Source organism: Bufo bufo, chromosome 1 (genome assembly GCF_905171765.1).
Source record: "Bufo bufo chromosome 1, aBufBuf1.1, whole genome shotgun sequence".
NCBI classification, from domain to species: domain Eukaryota; kingdom Metazoa; phylum Chordata; class Amphibia; order Anura; family Bufonidae; genus Bufo; species Bufo bufo.
In genome coordinates, this window is record NC_053389.1 from 350,961,898 (window position 1) to 350,986,274 (window position 24,377).

Here is a 24,377-nt window from a genome sequence, read left to right on the forward strand (position 1 = left end):
CAAAAAACCTGCCACCTTATCCCGTAGTTTCCAAAATGGGGTCCCTTTTTTAGAGTTTCTACTCTAGGGGTGCATCAGAGGGGCTTCAAATGGGACATGGGGTCAAAAAAACAGTCCAGCAAAATCTGCCTTCCAAAAACCATGTGGCATTCCTTTCCTTCTGCGCAATGCCGTGTGCCCGCACAGCAGTTTACAACCACATATGGGGTATTTCTGTAAACTACAGAATCAGGGCCATAAATATTGAGTTTTGTTTGGCTGTTAACCCTTGCTTTGTAACTGGAAAAAATTGATTAAAATGGAAATTTGACAAAAAAGTTAAATTTGGAAATGTGATCTCTATTTTCCATCAATTCTTGTGGAACACCTAAACGGTTAACAAAGTTTGTAAAATCAGTTTTGTATACCTTGAGGGGTGTAGTTTCTAAAATGGAGTCACTTTTTGGGAGATTCTACTCTAGGGGTGTATCAGGGGGGCTTCAAATGGGACATGTCAGCTTAAAATTATCGCAGTGAAATCTGCTTTTCAAAAATCATTTGCTTCTAAACTTCTAAGCCTTCTAACGTTCCCAAAAAAATAAGATGGCATTCACAAAATGATCCAAACATGAAGTAGACATATGGGAAATGTAAAGTAATAACTATTTTTGGAGAGATTACTATCTATTATAAAAGCAGAGAAATTGAAATTTGCAAATTTGCTAATTTTTCCAATTTTTTTGTAAATTGTGCACTCTTTATAAATAAAAATATTTTTTTTTTACAAAATTTTACCACTGTCATGAAGTACAACATGTGACGAGAAAACAGTCTCAGAATGGCCTGGATAAGTAAAAGCGTTGTAAAGTTATCACTACATAAAGTGACACATGTCAGATTTACTAAAAATGGCCTGGTCCTTAAGGTGAAAAATGGCAGGGTCCTGAAGGGGTTAATGACAACTGATATGTTTTCCTTTTTATTTATAACACCTCCACCTGTGAATTAAAGTATTCTGAGATTGGCCCTGTAGTTTGCGTTGGATTTTCAGGCTTACTTTGTGGTTTGCTCAGGGGACATTAATCTGTTGCCAAACCCTTCCCTGGATAGATTATCTAGATACTCTACCACACAGCACGCTACAAGCTCATCGCCCATGTCGCAGTAATTGGAGGAGACTGAGTGGCGCGACGCCTGGACATATTTGAACCCCACTGTCAACAGTACCCCTGCTATTCCCCTAATCATAGATCGTTCTCCAGGATAGACAATACATTTTTCTCTAATTCCACCCTCCCTATTATAAATAATGTGGCCATGTGGCATATCTAATCATTCCCCGCAACATCCTGAATGTTGTTCAATTGTGTCCACTGCTCCACCTCGGCGGTTTCCACCATTTTGGATATCCCAATTCCCTAACTGTTGTTTGATGTTAACCCCCACAGGACCACACACCCTGTACCTGAGATGCGGCTAAGGCATATTTAAGGGGTTTCTTAAAATCTACTGTATCCTATTTAAAACACTAGGGAGTCAGAGGAGATGGCCCGGGCTGCATTGGATTAGATGGAGCGTGCCAATGTTAATGACCTTAATGATGACAGGTTGATAGAGTAGCAATGTTATCACTGCCTATACTCCCAGCTACACACTGTCAATGTAAAACACTGTCCAGGTCACTCTCAAGGCAAAACACTGTCCAGGCTTGAGTTTGGTAACTACACTGTAATGTCGCTTGATTTAGTGACAGATCTCAAACTGTGCCTATTTGGCATTGTAGATGATACGGACATCTTCTCTTTTTATCAATTAGTTTGTATCTGTGAATCACTATTTCTGTCATAAAAGGCAATTGTGCTTAGGTGGATCGCCTTTACCTCTAAATGCCAGCTTATTAGTTGCAGCTTAATAATGATATTCTGCTATTTGAAAGATTGGTATACCACCACCGTAAATGCCTGCAGAAGTTTGAGAGGATCTGGGCCCCATGGTACAACAACTAGAAATAAGCAAATCAAAGTTGACAAAGCGGAATTTGATCTCAATTTCATGAAAAATTTGATTGGTCTTGAGGTTGAATTTCCTCGTGCTTCATAGTAATCAACCCCCTATCGAATCCAGGCCAACAGAAAACCCACCTGTCAGCTTGGCTCGGTTTTATATATATACAGTTGCAAGAAAAAGTATGTGAACCCTTTGGAATGATATGCATTTCTGCACAAATTGGTCATAAATTGTGATTTGATCTTCATCTAAGTCACAACAATAGACAATCATAGTGTGCTTAAACCAATAACACACAAATAATTAACCACTTAAGGACCACCGGTTTATACCCCCCCCCCCCCCCTAGTGACCAGGCCCTTCTTTACAAATCGGCACTCCACAACTTTAGCGGTTTATTGCTCGGTCATGCAACTTACCACCTAAATAAATTTTACCTCCTTTTCTTCTCACTAATAGAGCTTTCATTTGGTGGTATTTCATTGCTGCTGACATTTTTACTTTTTTTGTTATTAATCGAAATTTACTGTTTTTTTTTTGCAAAAAAAATGACATTTTTCACTTTCAGTTGTAAAATTTTGCAAAAAAAAACGACATCCATATATAAATTTTTCTCTAAATTTATTGTTCTACATGTCTTTGATAAAAACAAAAATTTGGGGTAAAAAAAAAATGGTTTGGGTAAAAGTTATAGCGTTTACAATCTATGGTACAAAAATGTGAATTTCCGCTTTTTGAAGCAGCTCTGACTTTCTGAGCACCTGTCATGTTTCCTGAGGTTCTACAATGGCCAGACAGTACAAACACCCCACAAATGACCACATTTCGTAAAGTAGACACCCTAAGGTATTCGCTGATGGGCATAGTGAGTTCATAGAACTTTTTATTTTTTGTCACAAGTTAGCGTAAAATGATGATTTTTTTCTTTTTATTTTTTTTCTTACAAAGTCTCATATTCCACTAACTTGTGACAAAAAATAAAAATTTCCATGAACTCACTATGCCCATCACGAAATACCTTGGGGTGTCTTCTTTCCAAAATGGGGTCACTTGTGGGCTAGTTATACTGCCCTGGCATTTTAGGGGCTCAAATGCGTGCGAAGTAGTTTGAAATCAAAATCTGTAAAAAATGGCCGGTGAAATCCGAAAGGTGCTCTTTGGAATGTGGGCCCCTTTGCCCACCTAGGCTGCAAAAAAGTGTCACACATGTGGTATTGCCGTACTCAGGAGAAGTTGGGCAATGTTTTTTGGGGTGTCATTTTACATATATCCATGCTGGGTGAGAGAAATATCTTGGCAAAAGACAACTTTTGCCATTTTTTTTATACAAAGTTGGCATTTGACCAAGATATTTATCTCACCCAGCATGGGTATATGTAATATTACACCCCAAAACACATTGCTCAACTTCTCCTGAGTACGGCAATACCACATGTGTGACACTTTTTTGCAGCCTAGGTGGGCAAAGGGGCCCACATTCCAAAGAGCACCTTTAGGATTTCACAGGTCATTTTTTACAGATTTTGATTTCAAACTACTTGCCACACATTAGGGCCCTAGAATGCCAGGGCAGTATAACTACCCCACAAGTGACCCCATTTTGGAAAGAAGACACCCCAAGGTATTCCGTGAGGGGCATGGCGAGTTCCTAGAATTTTCTATTTTTTGTTACAAGTTAGCGGAAAATTATGATTTTTTTTTATTTTATTTTTTTTCTTACAAAGTCTCATATTCCACTAACTTGTGACAAAAAATAAAAACTTCCATGAACTCACTATGCCCATCACGAAATACCTCGGGGTGTCTTCTTTCCAAAATGGGGTCACTTGTGGGGTAGTTATACTGCCCTGGCATTTTAGGGGCCCGAATGCGTGAGAAGTAGTTTGAAATCAAAATCTGTAAAAAATGGCCGGTGAAATCCGAAAGGTGCTCTTTGGAATGTGGGCCCCTTTGCCCACCTAGGCTGCAAAAAAGTGTCACACATGTGGTATTGCCGTACTCAGGAGAAGTTGGGCAATGTGTTTTGGGGTGTCATTTTACATATACCCATGCTGGGTGAGATAAATATCTCGGCAAAGACAACTTTTCCAATTTTTTTATACAAAGTTGGCATTTGACCGAGATATTTCTCTCACCCAGCATGGGTATATGTAAAATGACACCCCAAAACACATTCCCCAACTTCTCCTGAGTACGGCGATACCAGATGTGTGACACTTTTTTGCAGCCTAGATGCGCAAAGGGGCCCACATTCCTTTTAGGAGGGCATTTTTAGACATTTGGATCCCAGACTTCTTCTCACGCTTTAGGGCCCCTAAAATGCCAGGGCAGTATAAATACCCCACATGTGACCCCATTTTGGAAAGAAGACACCCCAAGGTATTCAATGAGGGGCATGGCGAGTTCATAGAATTATTATTTTTTTTGCCACAAGTTACCGGAAATTGATTTTTTTTTGTTTTTTCTCACAAAGTCTCCCTTTCCGCTAACTTGGGACAAAAATTTCAATCTTTCATGGACTCAATATGCCCCTCAGCGAATACCTTGGGGTGTCTACTTTCCAAAATGGGGTCACATGTGGGGTATTTATACTGCCCTGGCATTTTAGGGGCCCTAAAGCGTGAGAAGAAGTCTGGAATATAAATGTCTAAAAAATTTTACGCATTTGGATCCCGTGAGGGGTATGGTGAGTTCATGTGAGATTTTATTTTTTGACACAAGTTAGTGGAATATGAGACTTTGTAAGAAAACAAATAATAATAAATTTCCGCTAACTTGGGCCCAAAAAATATCTGAATGGAGCCTTACAGGGGAGTGATCAATGACAGGGGGGTGATCAATGACAGGGGGGTGATCAGGGAGTCTATATGGGGTGATCACCCCCCTGTCATTGATCACCCCCCTGTAAGGCTCCATTCAGATGTCCGTATGTGTTTTGCGGATCCGATCCATGTATCAGTGGATCCGTAAAAATCATACGGACATCTGAATGGAGCCTTACAGGGGGTGATCAATGACAGGGGGGTGATCAATGACAGGGGGGTGATCAGGGAGTCTATATGGGGTGATCACCTCCGTCATTGATCACCCCCCTGTAAGGCTCCATTCAGACGTCCGTATGTGTTTTGCGGATCCGATCCATGTATCAGTGGATCCGTAAAAATCATACGGACATCTGAATGGACTCTTACAAGGGGGTGATCAATGACAGGGGGGTGATCAATGACAGGGGGGTGATCAGGGAGTCTATATGGGGTGATCAGGGGTTAATAAGTGACAGGGGGGGTGTCGTGTAGTAGTGTTTGGTGCTACTTATTACTGAGCTGCCTGTGTCCTCTGGTGGTCGATCCAAGCAAAAGGGACCACCAGAGGACCAGGTAGCAGGTATATTAGACGCTGTTATCAAAACAGCGTCTAATATACCTGTTAGGGGTTAAAAAAAATCGCATCTACAGCCTGCCAGCGAACGATCGCCGCTGGCAGGCTGAAGATCCACTCACTTACCTTCCGATCCTGTGAGCGCGCGCGCCTGTGTAATCTCGGCTCTCGCGAGATGACGCCAATCGGCGTTAGTGTAGCCTGGGAGCGCCGCAGCAATGACGCCTTTCGGAGTTAGCGTGGCGGGAAGTGGTTAAATGTTACCATGTTTGTATTGAACACACAATGTAAACATTCACAGTGCAGGTGGAAAAAGTATGTGAACCCTTGAATTTAATAACTGTTTCAACCTCCTTTGACAGCAATAACTTCAACTAAACGTTTCCTGTAGTTGCAGATCAGACGTGCACAATGGTCAGGAGAAATTCTTAACCATTCCTCTTTATAGAACTGTTTCAGTTCAGCAATATTTTTGGGATGTCTGGTGTGAATCGCTTTCTTGAGGTCATTCCACAGCATCTGAATCGGGTTGAGGTCAGGACTCTGACTGGGCCACTCCAGAAGGCATATTTTCTTCTGTTTAAAGGGACACTGACAGGCCCGATAAACATATTTAGTTATTCTTATGCAGTCATAGGTCTATTAAAGTGTATTACAATCACATAAGAGTACCCCCTGTCCGCATTTTGAACCATGTAAAAACAACTTTATAATCATCTGTCAATCAACTTCCTTTATGCCCAAGGGGCGGTTTTTCACATTTCTTTATGCCCAAGGGGCGTTTTTACTCCTACCTTCGTGCCCAGCCGCGCCTCAACTGTCGCTTCCTAGCGCCGCCCAGCTCATTATTATTCACTGGCTGGGCAGCTTTTACAGTACCCGATCCTCCCGAGCCGACGCAGGCGCAGCAGGAGACGCTGGCATTGAATAAGGGACGCAGGCGCACTGCGAGTGAGGGTGCCGGGCAAGTTATCCGGCGCACGCGCAGAAGGTACAAGTGAGTTCAATGCAGCAGGAGACCCTGGCATTGAACTCACTTGTGCCTTCTGCGCGTGCACCGGATAACTTGCCCGGCACCCTCACTGGCAGTGCCGTGAGGCTTATAATTAGAGGACATTTTGTATTGCCGATGTCTAATAAGACAATTTATATATTAATCTAATCAGATGTACGTAGGTCTGTCGATCAAGGATGCAGATAAATAGACTTTTCAGAATTGAGCCTGTGTTAACGAATTCTGACATCAAGATTTAGCTCTCTTGCAGAAATGGTATTTTTATCTAATGAGAAATACCTGGGACATTTTGTCCTTAGACTTGGTCTTCCCCCCTAAAAGTTATAATTATAGTAATATAATACTTCTCCTGTGGTGCTGTCATGAGGGATGAGCTCCAGAGATTCCCTCATGATAGCACCTGTACATTCCCTCCCTTACTAACTACTATGTAAATATTGTATAAAAGATTTTCTTATTGTTTTAATAAATCCATTGTATCTATCCTGGTGTAGGAATCTGGAAAACACTGAAGGGTGGAGGTGGGAGGGACCTTTTAACCTCTCTGTTTCCTCTCCCAAGAAGGTCAAAGGGGAACAACCTCCAATTGATTACGTCACTGCGCTCATCACATGGTCCATCACATGGCCCATCACCATGGTGATGGACCATGTGATGAGCGCAGTGACGTCATCAAAGGTCCTTTATCCAGGTCCTGAAGAAAGTAGAAAGAAGAGAAGATCCGCTATGCGATCAAGTGGACGGGGTGAGTTAAATTTGTTTATTTTTTTTAACCCTTCAATGGACATTTTACTAAGCATTCAGTATTAAGAATGCTATTATTTTCCCTTATAACCATGTTATAAGGGAAAATAATAAAGATCGGGTCCCCATCCCAATCGTCTCCTAGCAACCATGCGTTAAAATCACTTGCTTGCGGATGCTTGCAATTTTCACGCAGCCCTACTCACTTCTATGGTTCCTGCGTTGCATGAAAAACGCACAATATAGAGCTTTCTGCGATTTTCACACAACGCACAAGTGATGCGTGAAAATCACTGCTCATGTACACAGCCCCATTAAAGTTAATGGGTCCGGATTCAGTGCGGATGCAATGCGTTCACCTCACGCATTGCACTCGCGCAGAATTCTCACCCGTGTGAAAGGGGCCTAAAAGAACATATTAGCTATGATGAATTTGGGTCAAGTCGGTGTAGCGATTTGTCTCGTAATACCGTTGTAGTTCTGACCATAAATGATTGCAATAATGACGCAGACAATTTTATTTTATTTTTTTTCGCTAAAAGAATGTATTTGTAACAACGAATTTGATTTGAGTTGGTGGAGTGATTTGTGTGGTTCATTCCGATAACCAAGGACACTCATCTGGTATGGCAATAATCCAGCTGCCAGGTTTGATCCATCCATCAAGTTTGACCCTTTTAACCCTAACACATGTTGAAAACAAAATACCATAAAGTTCATAGTATGGACCTAAAATTTCATTGCACTGCACAGTGACATAGAATTTGTTTAAATTTTGTCATGGCTGTCAGAGTGACACAGAATAAAATATGAAATTTCCCATAACAGAACGTGGTAGCTTGGAATGATGAATTTGGGTCCAGTTGGTGAAGCGATTTGTGTGGTTCATTCCGATAACCAACAACACTCCTCCCTTATAGCAATAATCCAGCTGCCAGGTTTGATCCATCCAGCTAGTTTGGCCCATCTGGTTTTAACCCTAACTACAGTCAACTTCCTGGAGGGCCAAGTGACTTTCATCACTCACTGTTCTGTGATGCCCTTATATGTCCGGGGCTGCACACACGCTACACTGAAGGGATCGCTGTGTGTCTACCTTTTGCCAACAGGTATCCTGTATCGTAATGCATTGCCTGTTAGTTAGAGTGCCTATGAGACCCAGCCTGGGGGTGAGTCACCGCAGCGCAGGGAACCAATAGAGACGGGGAGGGAGCCCATACCCTCTGCAAGCCCCATGTAGGCTGCAGTCAGAGCTGACTGTGGCATACAAGGGACTAATATGCCGGCATCGGGCCCTAGTTCTTGCACATGCCCGATCAGCACGTTTTACCTGTACGGTGCTGGGACTCAAGACATATCCTACAGGTTACAGGTTGAGTATTGAGACTTGTTTTGTTGTTAACATTTGCTGTGTTACATGAAACATTTTGACAAAAATCAAAAATGTCCAAGCAAAAAAAATAATAATTAAGAAATTGTTCAATTTCACCTCCATTTTGCTTTAATTTCCATGGATTGGGTGCAGTTTGTAAAATGGGGTTATTTTTAGGGGTTTTCTTTTATATTGGCCCCTCAAATTAACTTGGATTAGTCTATAAAAATGTAGGTTTTAGAAATTTTCTGCACCATTTGAAAAATTGCTGCTATAATTATAAGCCCACTAAATCCGAAAAATAAAAGGAAATTTACAAAATGATGCTAACATAAAGTAGACATATGGCAAATATTAATTATTAACTATTTTGTGCAGCAGTCATGTGTCTTAAAAGCAGGGAAATTTGCCATTTTTTTTAATCTTCTGTAAATTTCAGAATCTTTTTATTAAATGTAAAAAATATTGACCTAAATTTACCATTAACATGAAGTACAATATGTCGCAAAAAACATTATCATAATCACGTGTATAAGTAAAACATTTCAAAGCTATTGCCACATGCAGTAAAGTGTTTGGAATGGGTTAATTTTTCATACAGTACATTATACATCATGTATAATTATGCAAATCTGCATCTGTTTTATCTAACAACTTTATTGGAAGACATACAATTAGTTATTGTGTACATAAAACATTTACCCGGAGGAATGTTGGGAATCCTTGCCCATAGTATCCAACTGCAAAGTAATCTGGCTTCGGACGAAGAATTTTCATGACGTTTTCATAGAATTTTGCTTGCTGTGTCTGGCAATAAAAATAATATTATAATAAGCTGTAATATTTTTTGAGAGAAGGTTTTTACTTTAAATATTTTTGGATAGCTAAGGTGGAAATTTGTTTAGCAGCTGAAAGGATAGCTAACCTTTTTGAACTTTATTAAAAACTGTTCTAAAAGCCCTATATTTAATTTTTGTAATATAGTTTATTATTTTTTTTTACCATAGGCACCCAAAGTTCAGTCATAGGGGACACAGTGAGCGCTGTGCTGGCAGGCACACATTCTGAAGATATTGCCATATAAAGTTTACAGATTTGTAAAATTAGTAAAAATGGCTATGTCTGGAAGGTGCAGTCTCACTGTGAAGAGCACTCTGCTCTCTGTATTGAGTTGATTCACTTCTGGGCTGACTGACAGCTTTAGTGGTGTCCTGGCTGGAGGCTGTATACTCACTGTTCCCATCCTCCTCTATTCCAGCAGCACTGCTTCCGCCCTGCCAGGCTTTGTTTTTATGACAGCAGCGATGGTGTGCCCATTTAACCACACCTAACTGCTGCAGCTAATCTCTGGCCTCAGCAGTCTTGTGCTGTATATCACTGAGGCCAGTGATTGGCTGCAGAAGATACGTACGGTATATGGGCATCGCTACATGACCTCATGACAGCTGTGGAGAGAGAGTGGTGGTACTGGAACAAAGAGGTTTTCAAACACAGGTGTTTTTTAGTATGTTTATACCTTACATGCCTTTAGCAAATAACCCCTTTAAATTATTCAACTCTGGAACTTTGGCTGCTTGCAGCATACAGCATATACACTTATATTAATAATAAAGCATCATGCAGTAAGCGCACTCCGTCTACTGATGGCTGCTGTTAGTTGTATAATATAAAGGGTATCTATCATCATGAACATGCAGTGTAATCTGCGGGCGCCATTTTACACAGCAGGAGGAGCTGAGCAGAATTCTCAGCTCTTTCTATGCTTAGGAGTTTTGTGGAGAGTTCCATCCAGTCAGTGAAAGATAGTTCTATATGCATTGTTATACAGGGAGGCTGTCAATCAGTGAAAAGACCACCTACTGGACTCCTTAGAACTGAAAGAGCAGAGATTTAAAGTAATGTTAATAAGTTATAATGAATTTTTTCAAAGAAAACTCAATATCAATCTCCTCAGCATCAAGAGCAGCCTCTGGAGGGTCCACACTCTGATGCCATAGTGGACCCTGAAGGTCCAGGAGAAAAGAAAAAAAAAACATTTGGAGCTGCCTTTGAAGCTTACAATTGGCACGGAAATGCTTACAGTGTGTGCTACAGTACACTTATTTTTAAATGATATGATAGTACAAAGTTGGTGTTAAATCAAATGTTCTTACCAAACACTGGCTTAGTAGCTCATAGTCAAACATTTCCATCTCGTACTGCTCTGCCAGTTGTTTGCACAGGAATATTGCTTCCTCCCACATCTGTAATGTAATAACATAGTAAAATAGAAAATTGTACTCATTGGAAGTATTTTTAGTGATTTGTCCTTAAAGGAAATGTGTCACCAAAAATTGTGTCTGCCAGTTAAAACCAGACAGTAACGCGTATCCTTTTTTCTAATCTGTTTTTATTTTTTGATTGCAGATTTATGTATTCTATTTCCTGAACATGATTATGTTCTTAACTGCATTTAGAAAGCATTAAGAAAATTGTTTTATGGCAGCCCCATGGACCCTAGACAGAATGGACAGGAGAGGACCTCATTGTCTTCTATGGGAGAGTTATGTAGGCATGCTCTGTGACCTCTGCAGAGGTCACTGTACAAGGAAAGAATAGATAAGCTTTGACAATCACATTTTGTGAATGGTGGATTCTGTCTTATCTCTATGCAGATATGACTTTTATTACAGGCAGGATTGGAATAAGAAATAAGCCTTTAAAAGCCATTCCGTTTGCTTTCCGTCCTAATGGAAGTCTATGGGAAAGCATAACGGATCCGTCTGGGTCCCGTTATGCAAGCCGGAAAACAAAGTCCTGTCGACAGGACTTTGTTTTACGTCTTGCATAACGGGACCCAGACGGATCTGTTTTGATTCTAATAGACTTCTATTAGGATGGAAAGCAAACGGAATGGCTTTTAAAGGCTTCCGTTTTGCATTCCGTCATAATACAAGTCTATAGGCAGAAGAACGGATCCGTCCTTCGGTCTTATGGATTCCGTTATTTTCCATTATAACCATGTTATAATGGAAAGCCATAACGCTAGTGTGAACCCACCTTAAGTTGGATACTTTTTGTGAGGGGGCATTTTAGTTCATCCCACTGTGCAATTTTAGTCAGGCATACTAATGTGCAATATAAGGTACCTTTTTTATGCAGTAGGTCCATTATTTGTGATGCATTACATACTATTTGGACCATATATGGTAATTTTTGGAGCGGTTAATTTTATCTTTGTGTATGGACTGTGCCACATTTTAAAGGTTGTATCAATATATTAGTTATCAATGAAGATTATTTGCTTCTTTGTAAGGCTACTTTCACACTCACGTTTGGTGCGGATGCGTCTTGTAGCTGCACAGACAGATCCGCACCAATAATTCAAACGCTTGTATCCGTTAATAACGGATCCGTTTGCATTATTCATTAAAAAAAGTCTGTCAAAACGGATCCGTCTTGACTTACATTAAAAGTCAATGGGGGACGGATCCGTTTTCAATTGCACCATATTGTGTCAGTGAAAAACGGATCCGTCCCCATTGACTTACATTGTAAGTCAGGACGGATCCGTTTGGCACCGCATAGTCAGACAGTCACCAAAACGCTGCAAGCTGCGTTTTAGTGACCGTCTAAAAAACGCAACACAGACCAAACGCAGCCAAACTGATGCATTCTAAACTGATCCTTATCCATTCAGAATGCATTGGGACTGAACTGATCCATTTTGGGCCGCTTGTGAGAACCCTGAGACGGATCTCACAAGCGGACACAGAAACGCCAATGTGAAAGTAGCCTAAGGTCTACACATGGTGATTATTTGTAGGTGTCAGTGGTTGTCTGAGATTTGTTAAAAAAATAAATTAAAAAAAAAGACAGGTGACAAAGCAGGAGGCAAAATACAATAAATGTTCTTTTTAGGGTATCTTGTTAAAAAGAATGAAGTATATGAAATATTGTTAATCGAAAAAGGCTTAGCAAAGATTTTGCTAAACAAGTACCTGACATATGCTTTTATTTTATTACTATGATTTTTTTGTTGATTTTTCATAGTTAACCAGTTCAAGACTGAATAAATGCATTTTCCATTATTTTAGTACATGAGTCTTAGGCCTCTTTCACACGGGCATCGCGTGTGAGGGCCGGATAGGATGCGGATGCGTCGCGGGAAAATGCACAATTTTTCCGCGCGAGTGCAAAGCGTTTTAATGCGTTTTGCATGTGCGTGAGAAAAATCGGCATGTTTGGTACCCAGACCCGAACCCGGACTTCTTCACAGAAGTTCAGGCTTGGGATCGGTGTTCTGTAGATTTTATTATTTTCCCTTATAACATGGTTATAAGGGAAAATAATAGCATTCTTAATACAGAATGCTAAGTAAAATAGGGATGGAGGGGTTAAAAAATAAAAATTTTTAATTAAACTCACCTCATCCACTTGTTCGCGCAGCCCGACTTCTCTTCTTTCTTCTTCTTTGATGACCTGTGAGGAAAAGGACCTTTGGTGACCTAACTGCACTCATCACATGGTCCGTCACATGGTGACATCACCAAAGGTCCTTTTCTCCCAGGTCATCAAAGAAGAAGAAAGAAGAAAGTAGAGAAGTGGATGAGGTGAGTTAAATTTTTATTTTACTTTTTTACCCCCTCCATCCCTATTTTACTAAGCATTCTGTAGTAAGAATTTATTAAGAAATTATTTTCCCTTAAAACCATGCTATAAGGGAAAATAATAATGATCAGGTCTCCATCCCAATTGTCACCTAGCAACCATGCATGAAAATCGCACCGCATCCGCACCTGCTTGCGGATGCTTGCGATTTTCACGCAGCCCCATTCAGTTCTATGGGGCCTGCATGCCTGAAATAGAGAGCATGAACAATAGAGAGCATGCTGCGATTTTCACGCAACGCACAAGTGATGCATGAAAATCACCGCTCAGGTGCACAGCCCCATAGAAATGGGTCCGGATTCAGTGCGGGTGCAATGCATTCACCTCACGCATTGCACCCGCGCGGAAAACTCACCCGTGTGAAATAGGCCTTAGACTTTTTCCCATTTGGTTATATAAATAATTTTTGCACCTATTTTAGGTGATATATGGGGCTTTATTTTTATATAATTTTATTTAAAAAGAAAAAAGAAAAATAAATAGCACAAAGTGGAAATAATATACTTTTTGAAATTATGCCCCTTTTCCAAGACGGTTGTTTTGATGTAAAAAATGCATGAGTTATGGTTGCCAGGACTAGAAGCTGAGGTGTAGCATGAAGTGTCTTTTTTTTTTTTTTTTCATTTTGCCTTTATGTTACACTTTGTGCACCCCACATAAGGTCATATAAAACCATTGGGGGCATTTAACTTTACATATTCTATTGCTGATCTCTTTTGTAACTGGGGACAACATATTAGCCCTCATTACAGGGGGAATATAGCACCTGCAGGCTTTAACAACACTGTTGAGCCTTAGGCCTCCGCAATACATGGGCACCGGCCGTGTGCACCCCGCATCACAGATGCAGACCCATTCACTGGGACTGCAATCCGGAAGGTCTGTGTGGAACGGAGGCACGGAACCCCACTGAAGCACCACGGAGTGCTTCCATGGGGTTTCAGTCCATGCCGCCGCACCGCAGACAAGTAGTTTTTTGTGGTGCGGACCGTTGGATGTGAATCATGGACCCCATTCAAGTGAATGTGTCCGTGATCTGCATGCAGCGGCCTTGCGGTCAGTGTCCGTGCATTGCGGACCGCAATTTGTCCCGGCCGGCACAAGTTTGTGTGCATGAGCCCTTACTGCAGAGCTGATGTGGGTCTGCTAAGAACCAGCAGCTCACATGATCACTGGGGACAAATTAGGAAGTGCCATTGCCCTGTACATACAGTGCTCATTGAGCATTGCATATACATCAATGGAGAAGATAGGGATGGTAAAATCCATCCTTACCTTCCGTATGGCTCCGCACTCCTGCAGCTACACAATTAGCATGCAGCTGCTAATCTCTCATTCACATGTCAGTGTTTTTGTCAGTGATTTCCATCACTGATTGTGAGCCAAAACCAGGTGCGGTCCTAAACACAGAACAGGTGAAGATCTTTCCCTTATACCTTATGTCTGTGGAGGCTCCAATCCTGGTTTTGGCTCACAATCACTGACGGAAATCACTGACAGAACACTGATTGTGTAAATGAGGCTTAACTCTGCAAGAATGTTCAAGAATATCTTTGCAGAGTTATATGCTGACCGCTTAGACGTTTAAAGCCTGTGATCAGAAAGTAGATAAATGATTACTTAGTTATAATAAACGGCATCTGTCCAAGTTCAACCAACTTTTTGATCCAGAGGGAATCATATGAAATGCTATCCATCTCTGCAAAGGCAGAGGGTAATTTGAAAGTACCTGAGAGAAGGTCTTTTGGCTGGACTTTCATATCACTATTGTCAGTATGCTTACTAGAATATAAATTGGCATATTCCACAAATATGTTGTTTTAGAAATTCACAATGAGAAACCATGCACATACATCTTATATCTCACCTTTCCTTTGTCAAAGTAGCCAATAATAACTTCATACAAAGTCTCCTTCAGTTGACGGTGAGTTTGTGAGCTTTGGAATTCCGTCTGCATGACTTGGGGTGAACACTGCTCATCTGTCCACTTAAATTGACAAATAGGACTTTTTAAGTTAAAAGTAATATGTTTTGGGAATAGACATTGCATATTTCAATGTAAAGACAACCAACAGGGTATGATATATAAATTGGTATACTAGGTGCTGTATATTGGTAAAATGTTTCCTGTAGGGCTCATAGACACTACTATATATTGGGTCTGCATCCGATCCACATTTTTTACAGATTACACACAGATCCATTCATTTCTATGGGCCACAAATAATGTGGACAGCACAGAGATGTTATCCACGTGCTGTCTGCATCCATGCAGTTATTCTGCATATTATAGAACATGTCTTATTCTTGTCTGCTGTGTGGTCAAGAATAGGTAGTTCTATTGGATAATTGTGGCCTGCTCATGGCCGGTATCCGTATTTTGTGTATCCGAGGTTTGTAGACTGTTAAAATACATATGGCCATGTTCATTAGCCTCCAAGAAATATTTGAGATCTGCACACCCTAGACGGTGGGTGCTCGTAGAGGACAGACGTCAATGGATTCACTTGAAAAATCCACGGCACACCAATTACGTTTTCATTAGTTATTCATTTTTAATTCATAGTTGTTTTGTACATCAATTCAATGTTCCATCCAGAGCAATTATATACGCACTATTTTTTAGTGCGTATATAAAAAAATAGTATTGCTTTACTAAAAAATAGTGCGTATATAATTGCTCTGGATGGAACATTGAATTGATGTACAAAACAACTATGAATTAAAAATGAATAACTAATGAAAACGTAATTGGTGTGCCGTGGATGTTCATTAGCCTGTCACCAGGATTTTGGGTATAGAGCTGAGGACATGGGTTGCTAGATGGCCGCTAGCACATCCGCAATACCCAGTCCCTATAGCTCTGTGTCCTTTTATTGTGTAAAAAAAACCATTTGATACATATGCAAATTAACATAAAAGATATCTTACTTGTGTGACCAGAGAAGAGTCATATTTTCAAGCTCTAAATCATCTAAGGTTAATTTGCATATGTATCAAATCGGTTTTTATACACAATAAAAGCACACAGAGCTATAGGGACTGGGTATTGCGGCTGTGCTATAGCTCTATGTCCTCAGCTCTATACCCAAAATCCCGGTGACAGGTTCCCTTTAAGTTGAGTAATGCCCTGTGCAATACCTTTAAGATCAGGTAAGAAGAATGCAATCAATGGATTTCCATGTTTACTGGAAATGTAGTCAATAATTTTTCTACAAAAAAAATAATGTGCTACCACACTTAAATGATGTTAGATACAGAACTAAATATTTGGAGCATGGAGTATAATTGACTAAAGAAGAGCATACATGGTTTTTCCAAGTATTCTTCTATTCAAGATCTAACTAGACTAATCTATGGAAGATGTCCATAAACTACAAGCTGACTTGAACACTCTGAGTGATTGGGCATCAACTTGGCAAGTGAGGTTCTATGTGGATGTAAAATTATGCATCTTGGTAGTAATAATCTATGTGCTTCATATGTCCTAGGGCAGTGATGGCGAACCTTTTACAGACTGAGTGCCCAAACTGCAACATAATGTCACGGAACCATGAAACAGACGTACAACAAGAGATAAGTGAAAATAAGAAGGCTTTATTGAAAATAAAGCTGTAAAGCAAAAGTCCAAACGGATGGTGAAACCGAGCAGAGTCTTTGCGAAGCCAGAGGTCAGGAACCAGAAGGGTAGTCAGACAAAGCCAGGATCAGGAACCAGCAGGGTAGTCAGACGAAGCCAGGATCAGGAACCAGCAGGGTAGTCAGACGAAGCCAGGATCAGGAACCAGCAGGGTAGTCAGACGAAGCCAGGATCAGGAACCAGAAGCAGCAGCAGTCTTAGAAGCATGTGAACACAAGAGGACCAAGCAAGGAACTGAAGCCACAGACCTCCTATATATATGAGCTAGGCATCCAGCTCCTCCCAGGGGAAGGAGGAGCCGCAGGGTGGAAGGCTACAAGAAACCCAGAAACCAAGATGGCCGCCAGCACATGTCAAACGAAGGAGAGCAGCAAGCAGGTAAGACCATGACAGTACCTCCCCCTCAAGGGCCCCTCCTCCGCGGAGCACAAAACGGTTTCTGAGGGAAGCGTGCGTGGAAGGCTCGGAGCAAGGCAGGAGCATGGACAACTGCGGAGGGAACCCAGGAACGCTCCTCTGGACCATAACCACGCCAATGGACCAAAAACTGCAACCGACCGCGGACCAGGCGTGAGTCCAGGATATTGCTCACCTCATATTCCTCACGATTGCCCACTTGGACCGGACGAGGCCGAGGAACCGAGGAAGTGAAACGATTACACACCAGTGGCTTCAACAGGGAGACATGAAACACGTTGGAGATCCGCATGCCAGGAGGAAGCGCAAGGGCATAGGCTACCGGGTTTACCCTGCGAAGCACTCGGAAGGGACCAACAAAGCGAGGCGCCAGCTTGGGAGTGGGCACTCGAAGGTTGAGGTTGCGGGTGGACAACCATACACGGTCTCCGACCTGGTAGGAAGGAGCAGGCGCTCGTCTGCGATCAGCCTGGAGTCTCTGGCGCTGCGCAGAGACCTCAAGGGACTTCTGGATCTGTACCCAAGAAGCACGTAGGACGGAAAGGTGATCCTCCACAGCCGGAATATCCTGGGGAGAGAATACCTCCGGTAACACGGCAGGTTGGAACCCATAATTGGCCATGAAGGGAGACGTCCCAGAGGAAGAGTTCACCGCCGTGTTCCTGGCAAACTCAGCCCAAGGCAGGAGGTCAACCCAATTGTCTTGGTGATCGGAGACATAGCAACGAAGGAATTGCTCCAAGGCCTGATTGGATCGTTCTGCGGCCCCATTGGACTGAGGGTGGTAGGCCGAGGAGAAGGAGAGATGAATCCCCAACTGGGAGCAAAAGGTGCGCCAGAACCTGGACACAAACTGACTCCCCCGATCCGACACAATCTCCTTAGGCAAACCGTGCAACCGGAAGACCTCCCTGGCAATAATCGTGGCCAACTCTTGTGCAGAGGGTAACTTCTTGAGAGGAACACAGTGGCACATTTTGGAAAACCGATCCACAATCATGAGAATGACCGTATGGCCTCGGGATGCAGGGAGGTCCACAATGAAATCCATCCCCAGGTGTGACCATGGGCGCTCCCCGGTGGCTATGGGTTGCAGAAGGCCCAACGGAAGGTGCCGAGGGGACTTACTCTGGGCACAAACGGAGCATGCCGCTACATATGCGGCGATGTCGGAACGTAGGGAAGGCCACCAGAACAGATGTGAAACAGCCCAGGACAGCTGATTCTTTCCAGGATGCCCCGCGGTCTTGGAGTTATGGTAGGTTCGCAACAACCGAGTGCGCAACTCCTCAGGCACAAAACATCTGCCGTTGGGTCTCCCAGAGGGAGCACCAGATTGAGCCGCCAAAATCTGCTCACCCAGGGGAGAGGTCAGGCTGGTGCGAATGGCGGCCAGGATCTGATTCGGAGGTATGACCGAAGTCGGAATCGACTCCTCCCTGGACAGCTCGGAGTACTGCCGTGATAAGGCATCCGCCCTGATGTTCTTGGAACCGGGTAGGTAGGAGACCACGTAATTAAAACGTGACAAGAACAGAGCCCATCTGGCCTGACGTGGTGTCAATCTCTTGGCCTCAGAAAGGTAGGTCAGATTCTTGTGGTCCGTCAGGATGAGAACCGGAACCACCGAACCCTCGAGCAAGTGCCTCCATTCTTTAAGGGCCTGCACGATGGCCAATAACTCCCTGTCACCAATCTGATAGTTGCACTCCGCGGAAGACAGTTTCCGGGAGTAAAACCCACAAGGAAGCAGAGGACCCTCTGGTGTTCTACGCTGAGACAGAAGGGCGCCTACTCCCGTCTCAGACGCGTCCACCTCGAGGACAAAGGGCAACCCAGGGTTGGGATGCGATAGAATCGGAGCCGACACAAAGGCGGACTTTAGGGCCTCAAAAGCTCGGATGGCCTCGAGCGGCCAGACCTGGGAATTACTGCCCTTCCTGGTCAGATCCGTGAGAGGCTTGGCCAGCATGGAAAAGTCCCTGATGAACTTCCGATAATAATTGGCGAAGCCCAAAAAGCGCTGCAGGGAACGAAGACCACTGGGCTGGGGCCACTGTAAGACAGCCGAAACCTTCTCAGGATCCATGGAGAACCCCTCAGCGGAAATGATGTAACCTAAGAAGGTTACCTGGGATCGGTGAAATTCGCATTTCTCAAGCTACCGAACAGCTTGTTCTCTCGTAACCGTTGCAACACTCGTCTGACATCCAGAATGTGGGCCTCCATGGATTCAGAATATACCAAGATGTCATCCAAATAGACTACCACACACTGCTGCAACAGGTCACGGAAAACATCGTTGATGAATTCCTGAAAGACTGCGGGCGCATTGCACAACCCAAAGGGCATAACCAAGGATTCGTAATGACCGGTCCTGGTGTTAAACGCGGTCTTCCACTCATCGCCCGCCTTGATCCTTACCAGGTTATATGCCGCCCTCAGGTCGAGTTTGGTAAAGACCGTGGCCCCTTTAAGGCGATCGAACAGCTCGGAAATCAAGGGTATCGGGTAAGCGTTCTTGATCGTGATGCGATTGAGACCCCTGTAATCGATGCAAGGCCTCAACTCACCGCCCTTCTTTTTCACAAAGAAAAATCCAGCCCCTGCCGGGGACGAAGATTTGCGAATGTGTCCGCGTGAAAGCGCCTCCCTCACGTACTCCTCCATGGCCTCATTCTCCGCTACCGACAGTGGATAGACTTTGCCACGAGGAGGAACGGCACCAGATTGTAACTCTATGGCACAATCGTATGGGCGGTGCGGAGGTAGGGCAACCGCGCGCACCTTATCGAATACATCCCGGTACTCCTCGTATTCAGGAGGCAACAGAGAGTCCGAGGAAGTACACAGAAACTTGACAGACCCATGGATGCAACTAGCCCCACACTGCGGTGACCACGAGAGGATCTCGACCGATCTCCAATCGAAAGTCGGATTATGCTTCTGGAGCCAGGGGTACCCCAAGACCACCGAGTAGTGTGGAGACGAAATAACCTGGAGGCAGACCGACTCTCTGTGAGCGGCACCAATGGCTATCCCCACTGGAAGGGTCTCATGAGTCACGTGTGGCGGCAGAAGGGGTCTGCCGTCTATCGCCTCAAGAGCCAGTGGGGAACCTCGAGCCTGCAGAGGAATGGAATTGGCGGCAGCGAACACACTATCAATGAACAAACCACCAGCACCAGAGTCCACCAACGCCTGGGTCGTCACCGAGCCCCCGACCCAGGAGAGGACAACAGTGATCAGTGGTTTGTCAACACGGGAAACCGGGGACGAGGAGACTCCACCCAAGATCTGCCCCCGACAGGATCTCAGGGTACGAGCGTTTCCCGGACGGTTCGGACATGCCAACCGAAAATGCCCACCGAGACCACAGTACATGCATCGGCCCTCGCGTCTCCGGAGTGCCCTCTCCCCCTCGGACAGGCGAGCAAACCCCAGCTGCATGGGTTCACCCCCAGACAAGTCATCCCCAGGAGGCGTGGGAGGAGAGGGAGGCACGGGTGGGACAGCAAACGTAGGCACCAATCTGTTAGAAGACCTCCGCAGGTTCTCCTTAAAGGAAGGTCTCTCCCTGAGTCTGGTGTCAATCAAAATCAGGAAAGAAATAAGAGACTCGAGCTCAACTGGTAGGTCCTTAGCTGCAACCTCATCCTTCAAGGCATCCGAGAGACCATGAGAGAAAGCAGCGACCAGAGCCTCATTATTCCAGCCCACCTCTGCTGCCAGGGTACGAAACTCAATGGCGTATTCAGCTACGGATCGTGAACCCTGTCTGATGGACATAAGGAGCTTCGCAGCAGAGGCAGCACGAGCCGGCACATCGAATACCTTCCGAAGAGAAGCAACAAAACCGGAAAACTCGGCAACCACCGGATTGTTGTTCTCCCATAAAGGGCTGGCCCAGGCCAAGGCCTTGTCCGAGAGCAGCGAGATCAAGAAGCCCACCTTTGATCTCTCAGTAGGAAAGGCATGTGGCAGCAACTCGAAATAAATGCCCACCTGGTTAAGGAAACCTCGGCACTGAGTTGGCTCTCCCCCAAAGCGCTGTGGAAGAGGGGCAGAACCGGTCATACCCCGAAACACCGCAGGCGCAACAACAGGTGTCGGGGTAGACTCTGGCGCAACAACCGGAGCGGCAGTAGGAGCGAGCCCAGGAGCGACAACCGACCCATCGGCAACGGGAGCGAAATGAGCCGTGCGTTCAAGCAGGGTTTGCAACGCCACAGCGAACCGACCCAACAGGTGATCCTGCTGATCAAGTCTGGCAACCAGCGTGGGTAGCGAGGATGGCCCTGTACCGTCAGAATTCATGGCTTGGTCCTAATGTCACGGAACCATGAACCAGACGTACAACAAGAGATAAGTGAAAATAAGAAGGCTTTATTGAAAATAAAGCTGTAAAGCAAAAGTCCAAACGGATGGTGAAACCGAGCAGAGTCTTTGCGAAGCCAGAGGTCAGGAACCAGAAGGGTAGTCAGACGAAGCCAGGATCAGGAACCAGCAGGGTAGTCAGACGAAGCCAGGATCAGGAACCAGCAGGGTAGTCAGACGAAGCCAGGATCAGGAACCAGCAGGGTAGTCAGACGAAGCCAGGATCAGGAACCAGAAGCAGCAGCAGTCTTAGAAGCATGTGAACACAAGAGGACCAAGCAAGGAACTGAAGCCACAGACCTCCTATATATATGAGCTAGGCATCCAGCTCCTCCCAGGGGAAGGAGGAGCCGCAGGGTGGGAGGCTACAAGAAACCCAGAAACCAAGATGGCCGCCAGCACATGTCAAACGAAGGAGAGCAGCAAGCAGGTAAGACCATGACACATAAACCCACTTATTTATCGCAAAGTGCCAACACAGCAATTTACCTTGAATACTACAGTCCAATCTAGTATATCTTCCATTTACTTTATCATTTATCTACAATATCCTGCCTACATTCAATGCGCTGCCTGTGCCGTTCATAGTGCGCCCTGCGCTGCTGAATGGCAGGAAAAGTCTTAGGCATATTGGTACACCATAGACTTTTTCCAGGGTGTGGGTGCCCACAGAGAGGGCTCTGAGTGCCGCCTCTGGCACCCGTGCCATAGGTTCGCCATCACTGTCCTAGGGCATGTAACACTGTGAGAGTCACTTAAAGAGAAAGATGTGGGTGTCCTTGTGGATGGTAGATTAAATTACATCATACAATGTCAATCAGCTGCTTCTAAGGCCACCAGGATATTGTCATGCATTAAACGAGGCATGGACTCGCGGGGCAGGAATGTAATACTACCACTATCACTTAGAGGCATGGACTCGCGGGGCAGGAATGTAATACTACCACTTTACAAAGCGCTGGTGCGGCCTCATCTGGAATATGCAGTTCAGTTTATAGGATGCACTGCAGCTGGAAAAAGTACAGAGGAGAGCGACTAAACTGATAAGGGGCATGGAGGGTCTTCGTTATGAAGAAAGAGTTAAAGAATTGAATTTATTTAGTCTTGAGAAGAGAGGTCTAATGGGGGACATGATTAACCTATACAAATATATAAATGGGCCATACAACAAATACGGGTAAAAGCTGTTTCATGTAAAATGTGCTCAAAAGACAAGGGGGCACTGCCTCCGATTGGAGAGGAAAAACTTCAGTCTCCGGAAGCGTCAAAGCTTCTTTACTGTAAGAACTGAGAATCTGTGGAATAGACTTCCTCAGGACGTGGTCACAGCAGGAACAGTGGACAGTTTCAAAAAGGGTTTAGATGAATTCTTAAAAGTAAAAAACATTAATGCTTACTGTATGAAAAGTTGTAGAAATCTGAGTCTCAATTCCTTTTGCGATTCGCATCCCCACTTATCCCTTGGTTGAACTTGGTGGACGTATGTCTTTTTTCAACCGTATTAACTATGTAACTATATGTAACTATGTAACCCTGCAGAGCTTACAAGATTATACATGCAGAAATAGCATTAGGTTACTATATATTGACACTCTGCTGCAATTTGTTCAGACAGGGAGGTAGAAAATTCAAAAGTAAAAAATATGCATAAACATCTCAAATATGGTAATAATTAATACACAGATGCAGACACAGAAGTCCATTTAGACAGGGAGGTAGCAAATTCAAAAGTAAAAAATATGCATAAATAACTCAACTATGGTAATAATTAATACACAGACACAGACACAGAAGTCCATATAACTGCAAAGCAATAGTGAACTAAATAAAATCTTAACTGAAGCCTAATAAAATGGCTAAATAAGTTTGGAAAAATAAACCTATACAACCATAAACTATTCATATAAAACCCGTAGCTCAAATATTCTTCCGCTCACAGGGCAAAAAATAGATACAACACCGCAAATAGCAGAGTATGGTAAAAAAAAATGGAGTGTTAAAAGTCTCTTACGATTTTGAATCTCAACAAAAGGACACAGGACAGCTTCCACCCACACTAAGGGGGTCATTTACTATCAGATATAGACAGTTTTCTATAGTATATATGTCACGGATTGTGGCTCAAGGGTTATTTGCACCACAATCTGCGACTTTTCTCCGCTCACTCCAGGTCTTAAAGAAGGGGCATGGCGTGGGTGGGGAAGGGGGCGCCCCGGCAGGTCCGTCTCATTTATCATTTTCTGCGACTGTTTTAGGCATAGAACATTTTTTAAATCTATGCCAGCAAGAAAACTGGTGTAGATTTAGACTGACAGTGGATGCACCGAAGTGATGTAGGGCAGGGTAGGGTTTATTAAGACCAGACACTATTGCCTAATGCAACCACCCTGCTGTTTCCCGCCACTGGATGCCTGACAGCTACTATGTGTGTTGGTAGGGTGTCATATACAGTAGGGTCAACAGTTAGCTCCAGTATTCCTATTATTAATTCGGGAGCAGAGTTGACTTGTAAATTTGCTCCTATAAAATTATTTTGGGATCAGACTTTAGTTGCCACTCCATGTCTACATTAATCATTTGTGAGTAGAGATTGAAATTCGTTTTGAGTCCAATTTTAATGAATCAGTAGACAGACTCGCCTCAGAAACAAAAGTGTTCAGATTGCCTTGAAAAGTTGTATATACACTCTGGGGTCTCCTTTCAAGATCTTTAACCCCTTCAACCACAGCGACTTTACAGTGGTTGAGGTAATGTATGGAGCGGGCTACTGCTGTGAGCCCGCTCCATATGTGGTTGGT

The 24,377-nt window shown here is 43.7% G+C and overlaps 1 protein-coding gene across 2 annotated transcripts in view; it reads right to left on the bottom strand.

Annotated features, from left to right (window-relative positions):
• Positions 1–24,377, bottom strand: part of DOCK2 (dedicator of cytokinesis 2) — a 1,232,183-nt gene that overhangs the window by 254,956 nt on the left and 952,850 nt on the right. For both annotated transcript variants that reach the window (XM_040442815.1, XM_040442808.1), the window contains exons 38-40: positions 15,013–15,132; positions 10,649–10,738; positions 9,198–9,302 (exon numbers count right to left, since the gene is read on the bottom strand). In XM_040442815.1, coding sequence (XP_040298749.1) covers positions 9,198–9,302; positions 10,649–10,738; positions 15,013–15,132 — 315 coding nt within the window. The remainder of the gene's footprint in view (positions 1–9,197; positions 9,303–10,648; positions 10,739–15,012; positions 15,133–24,377) is intronic.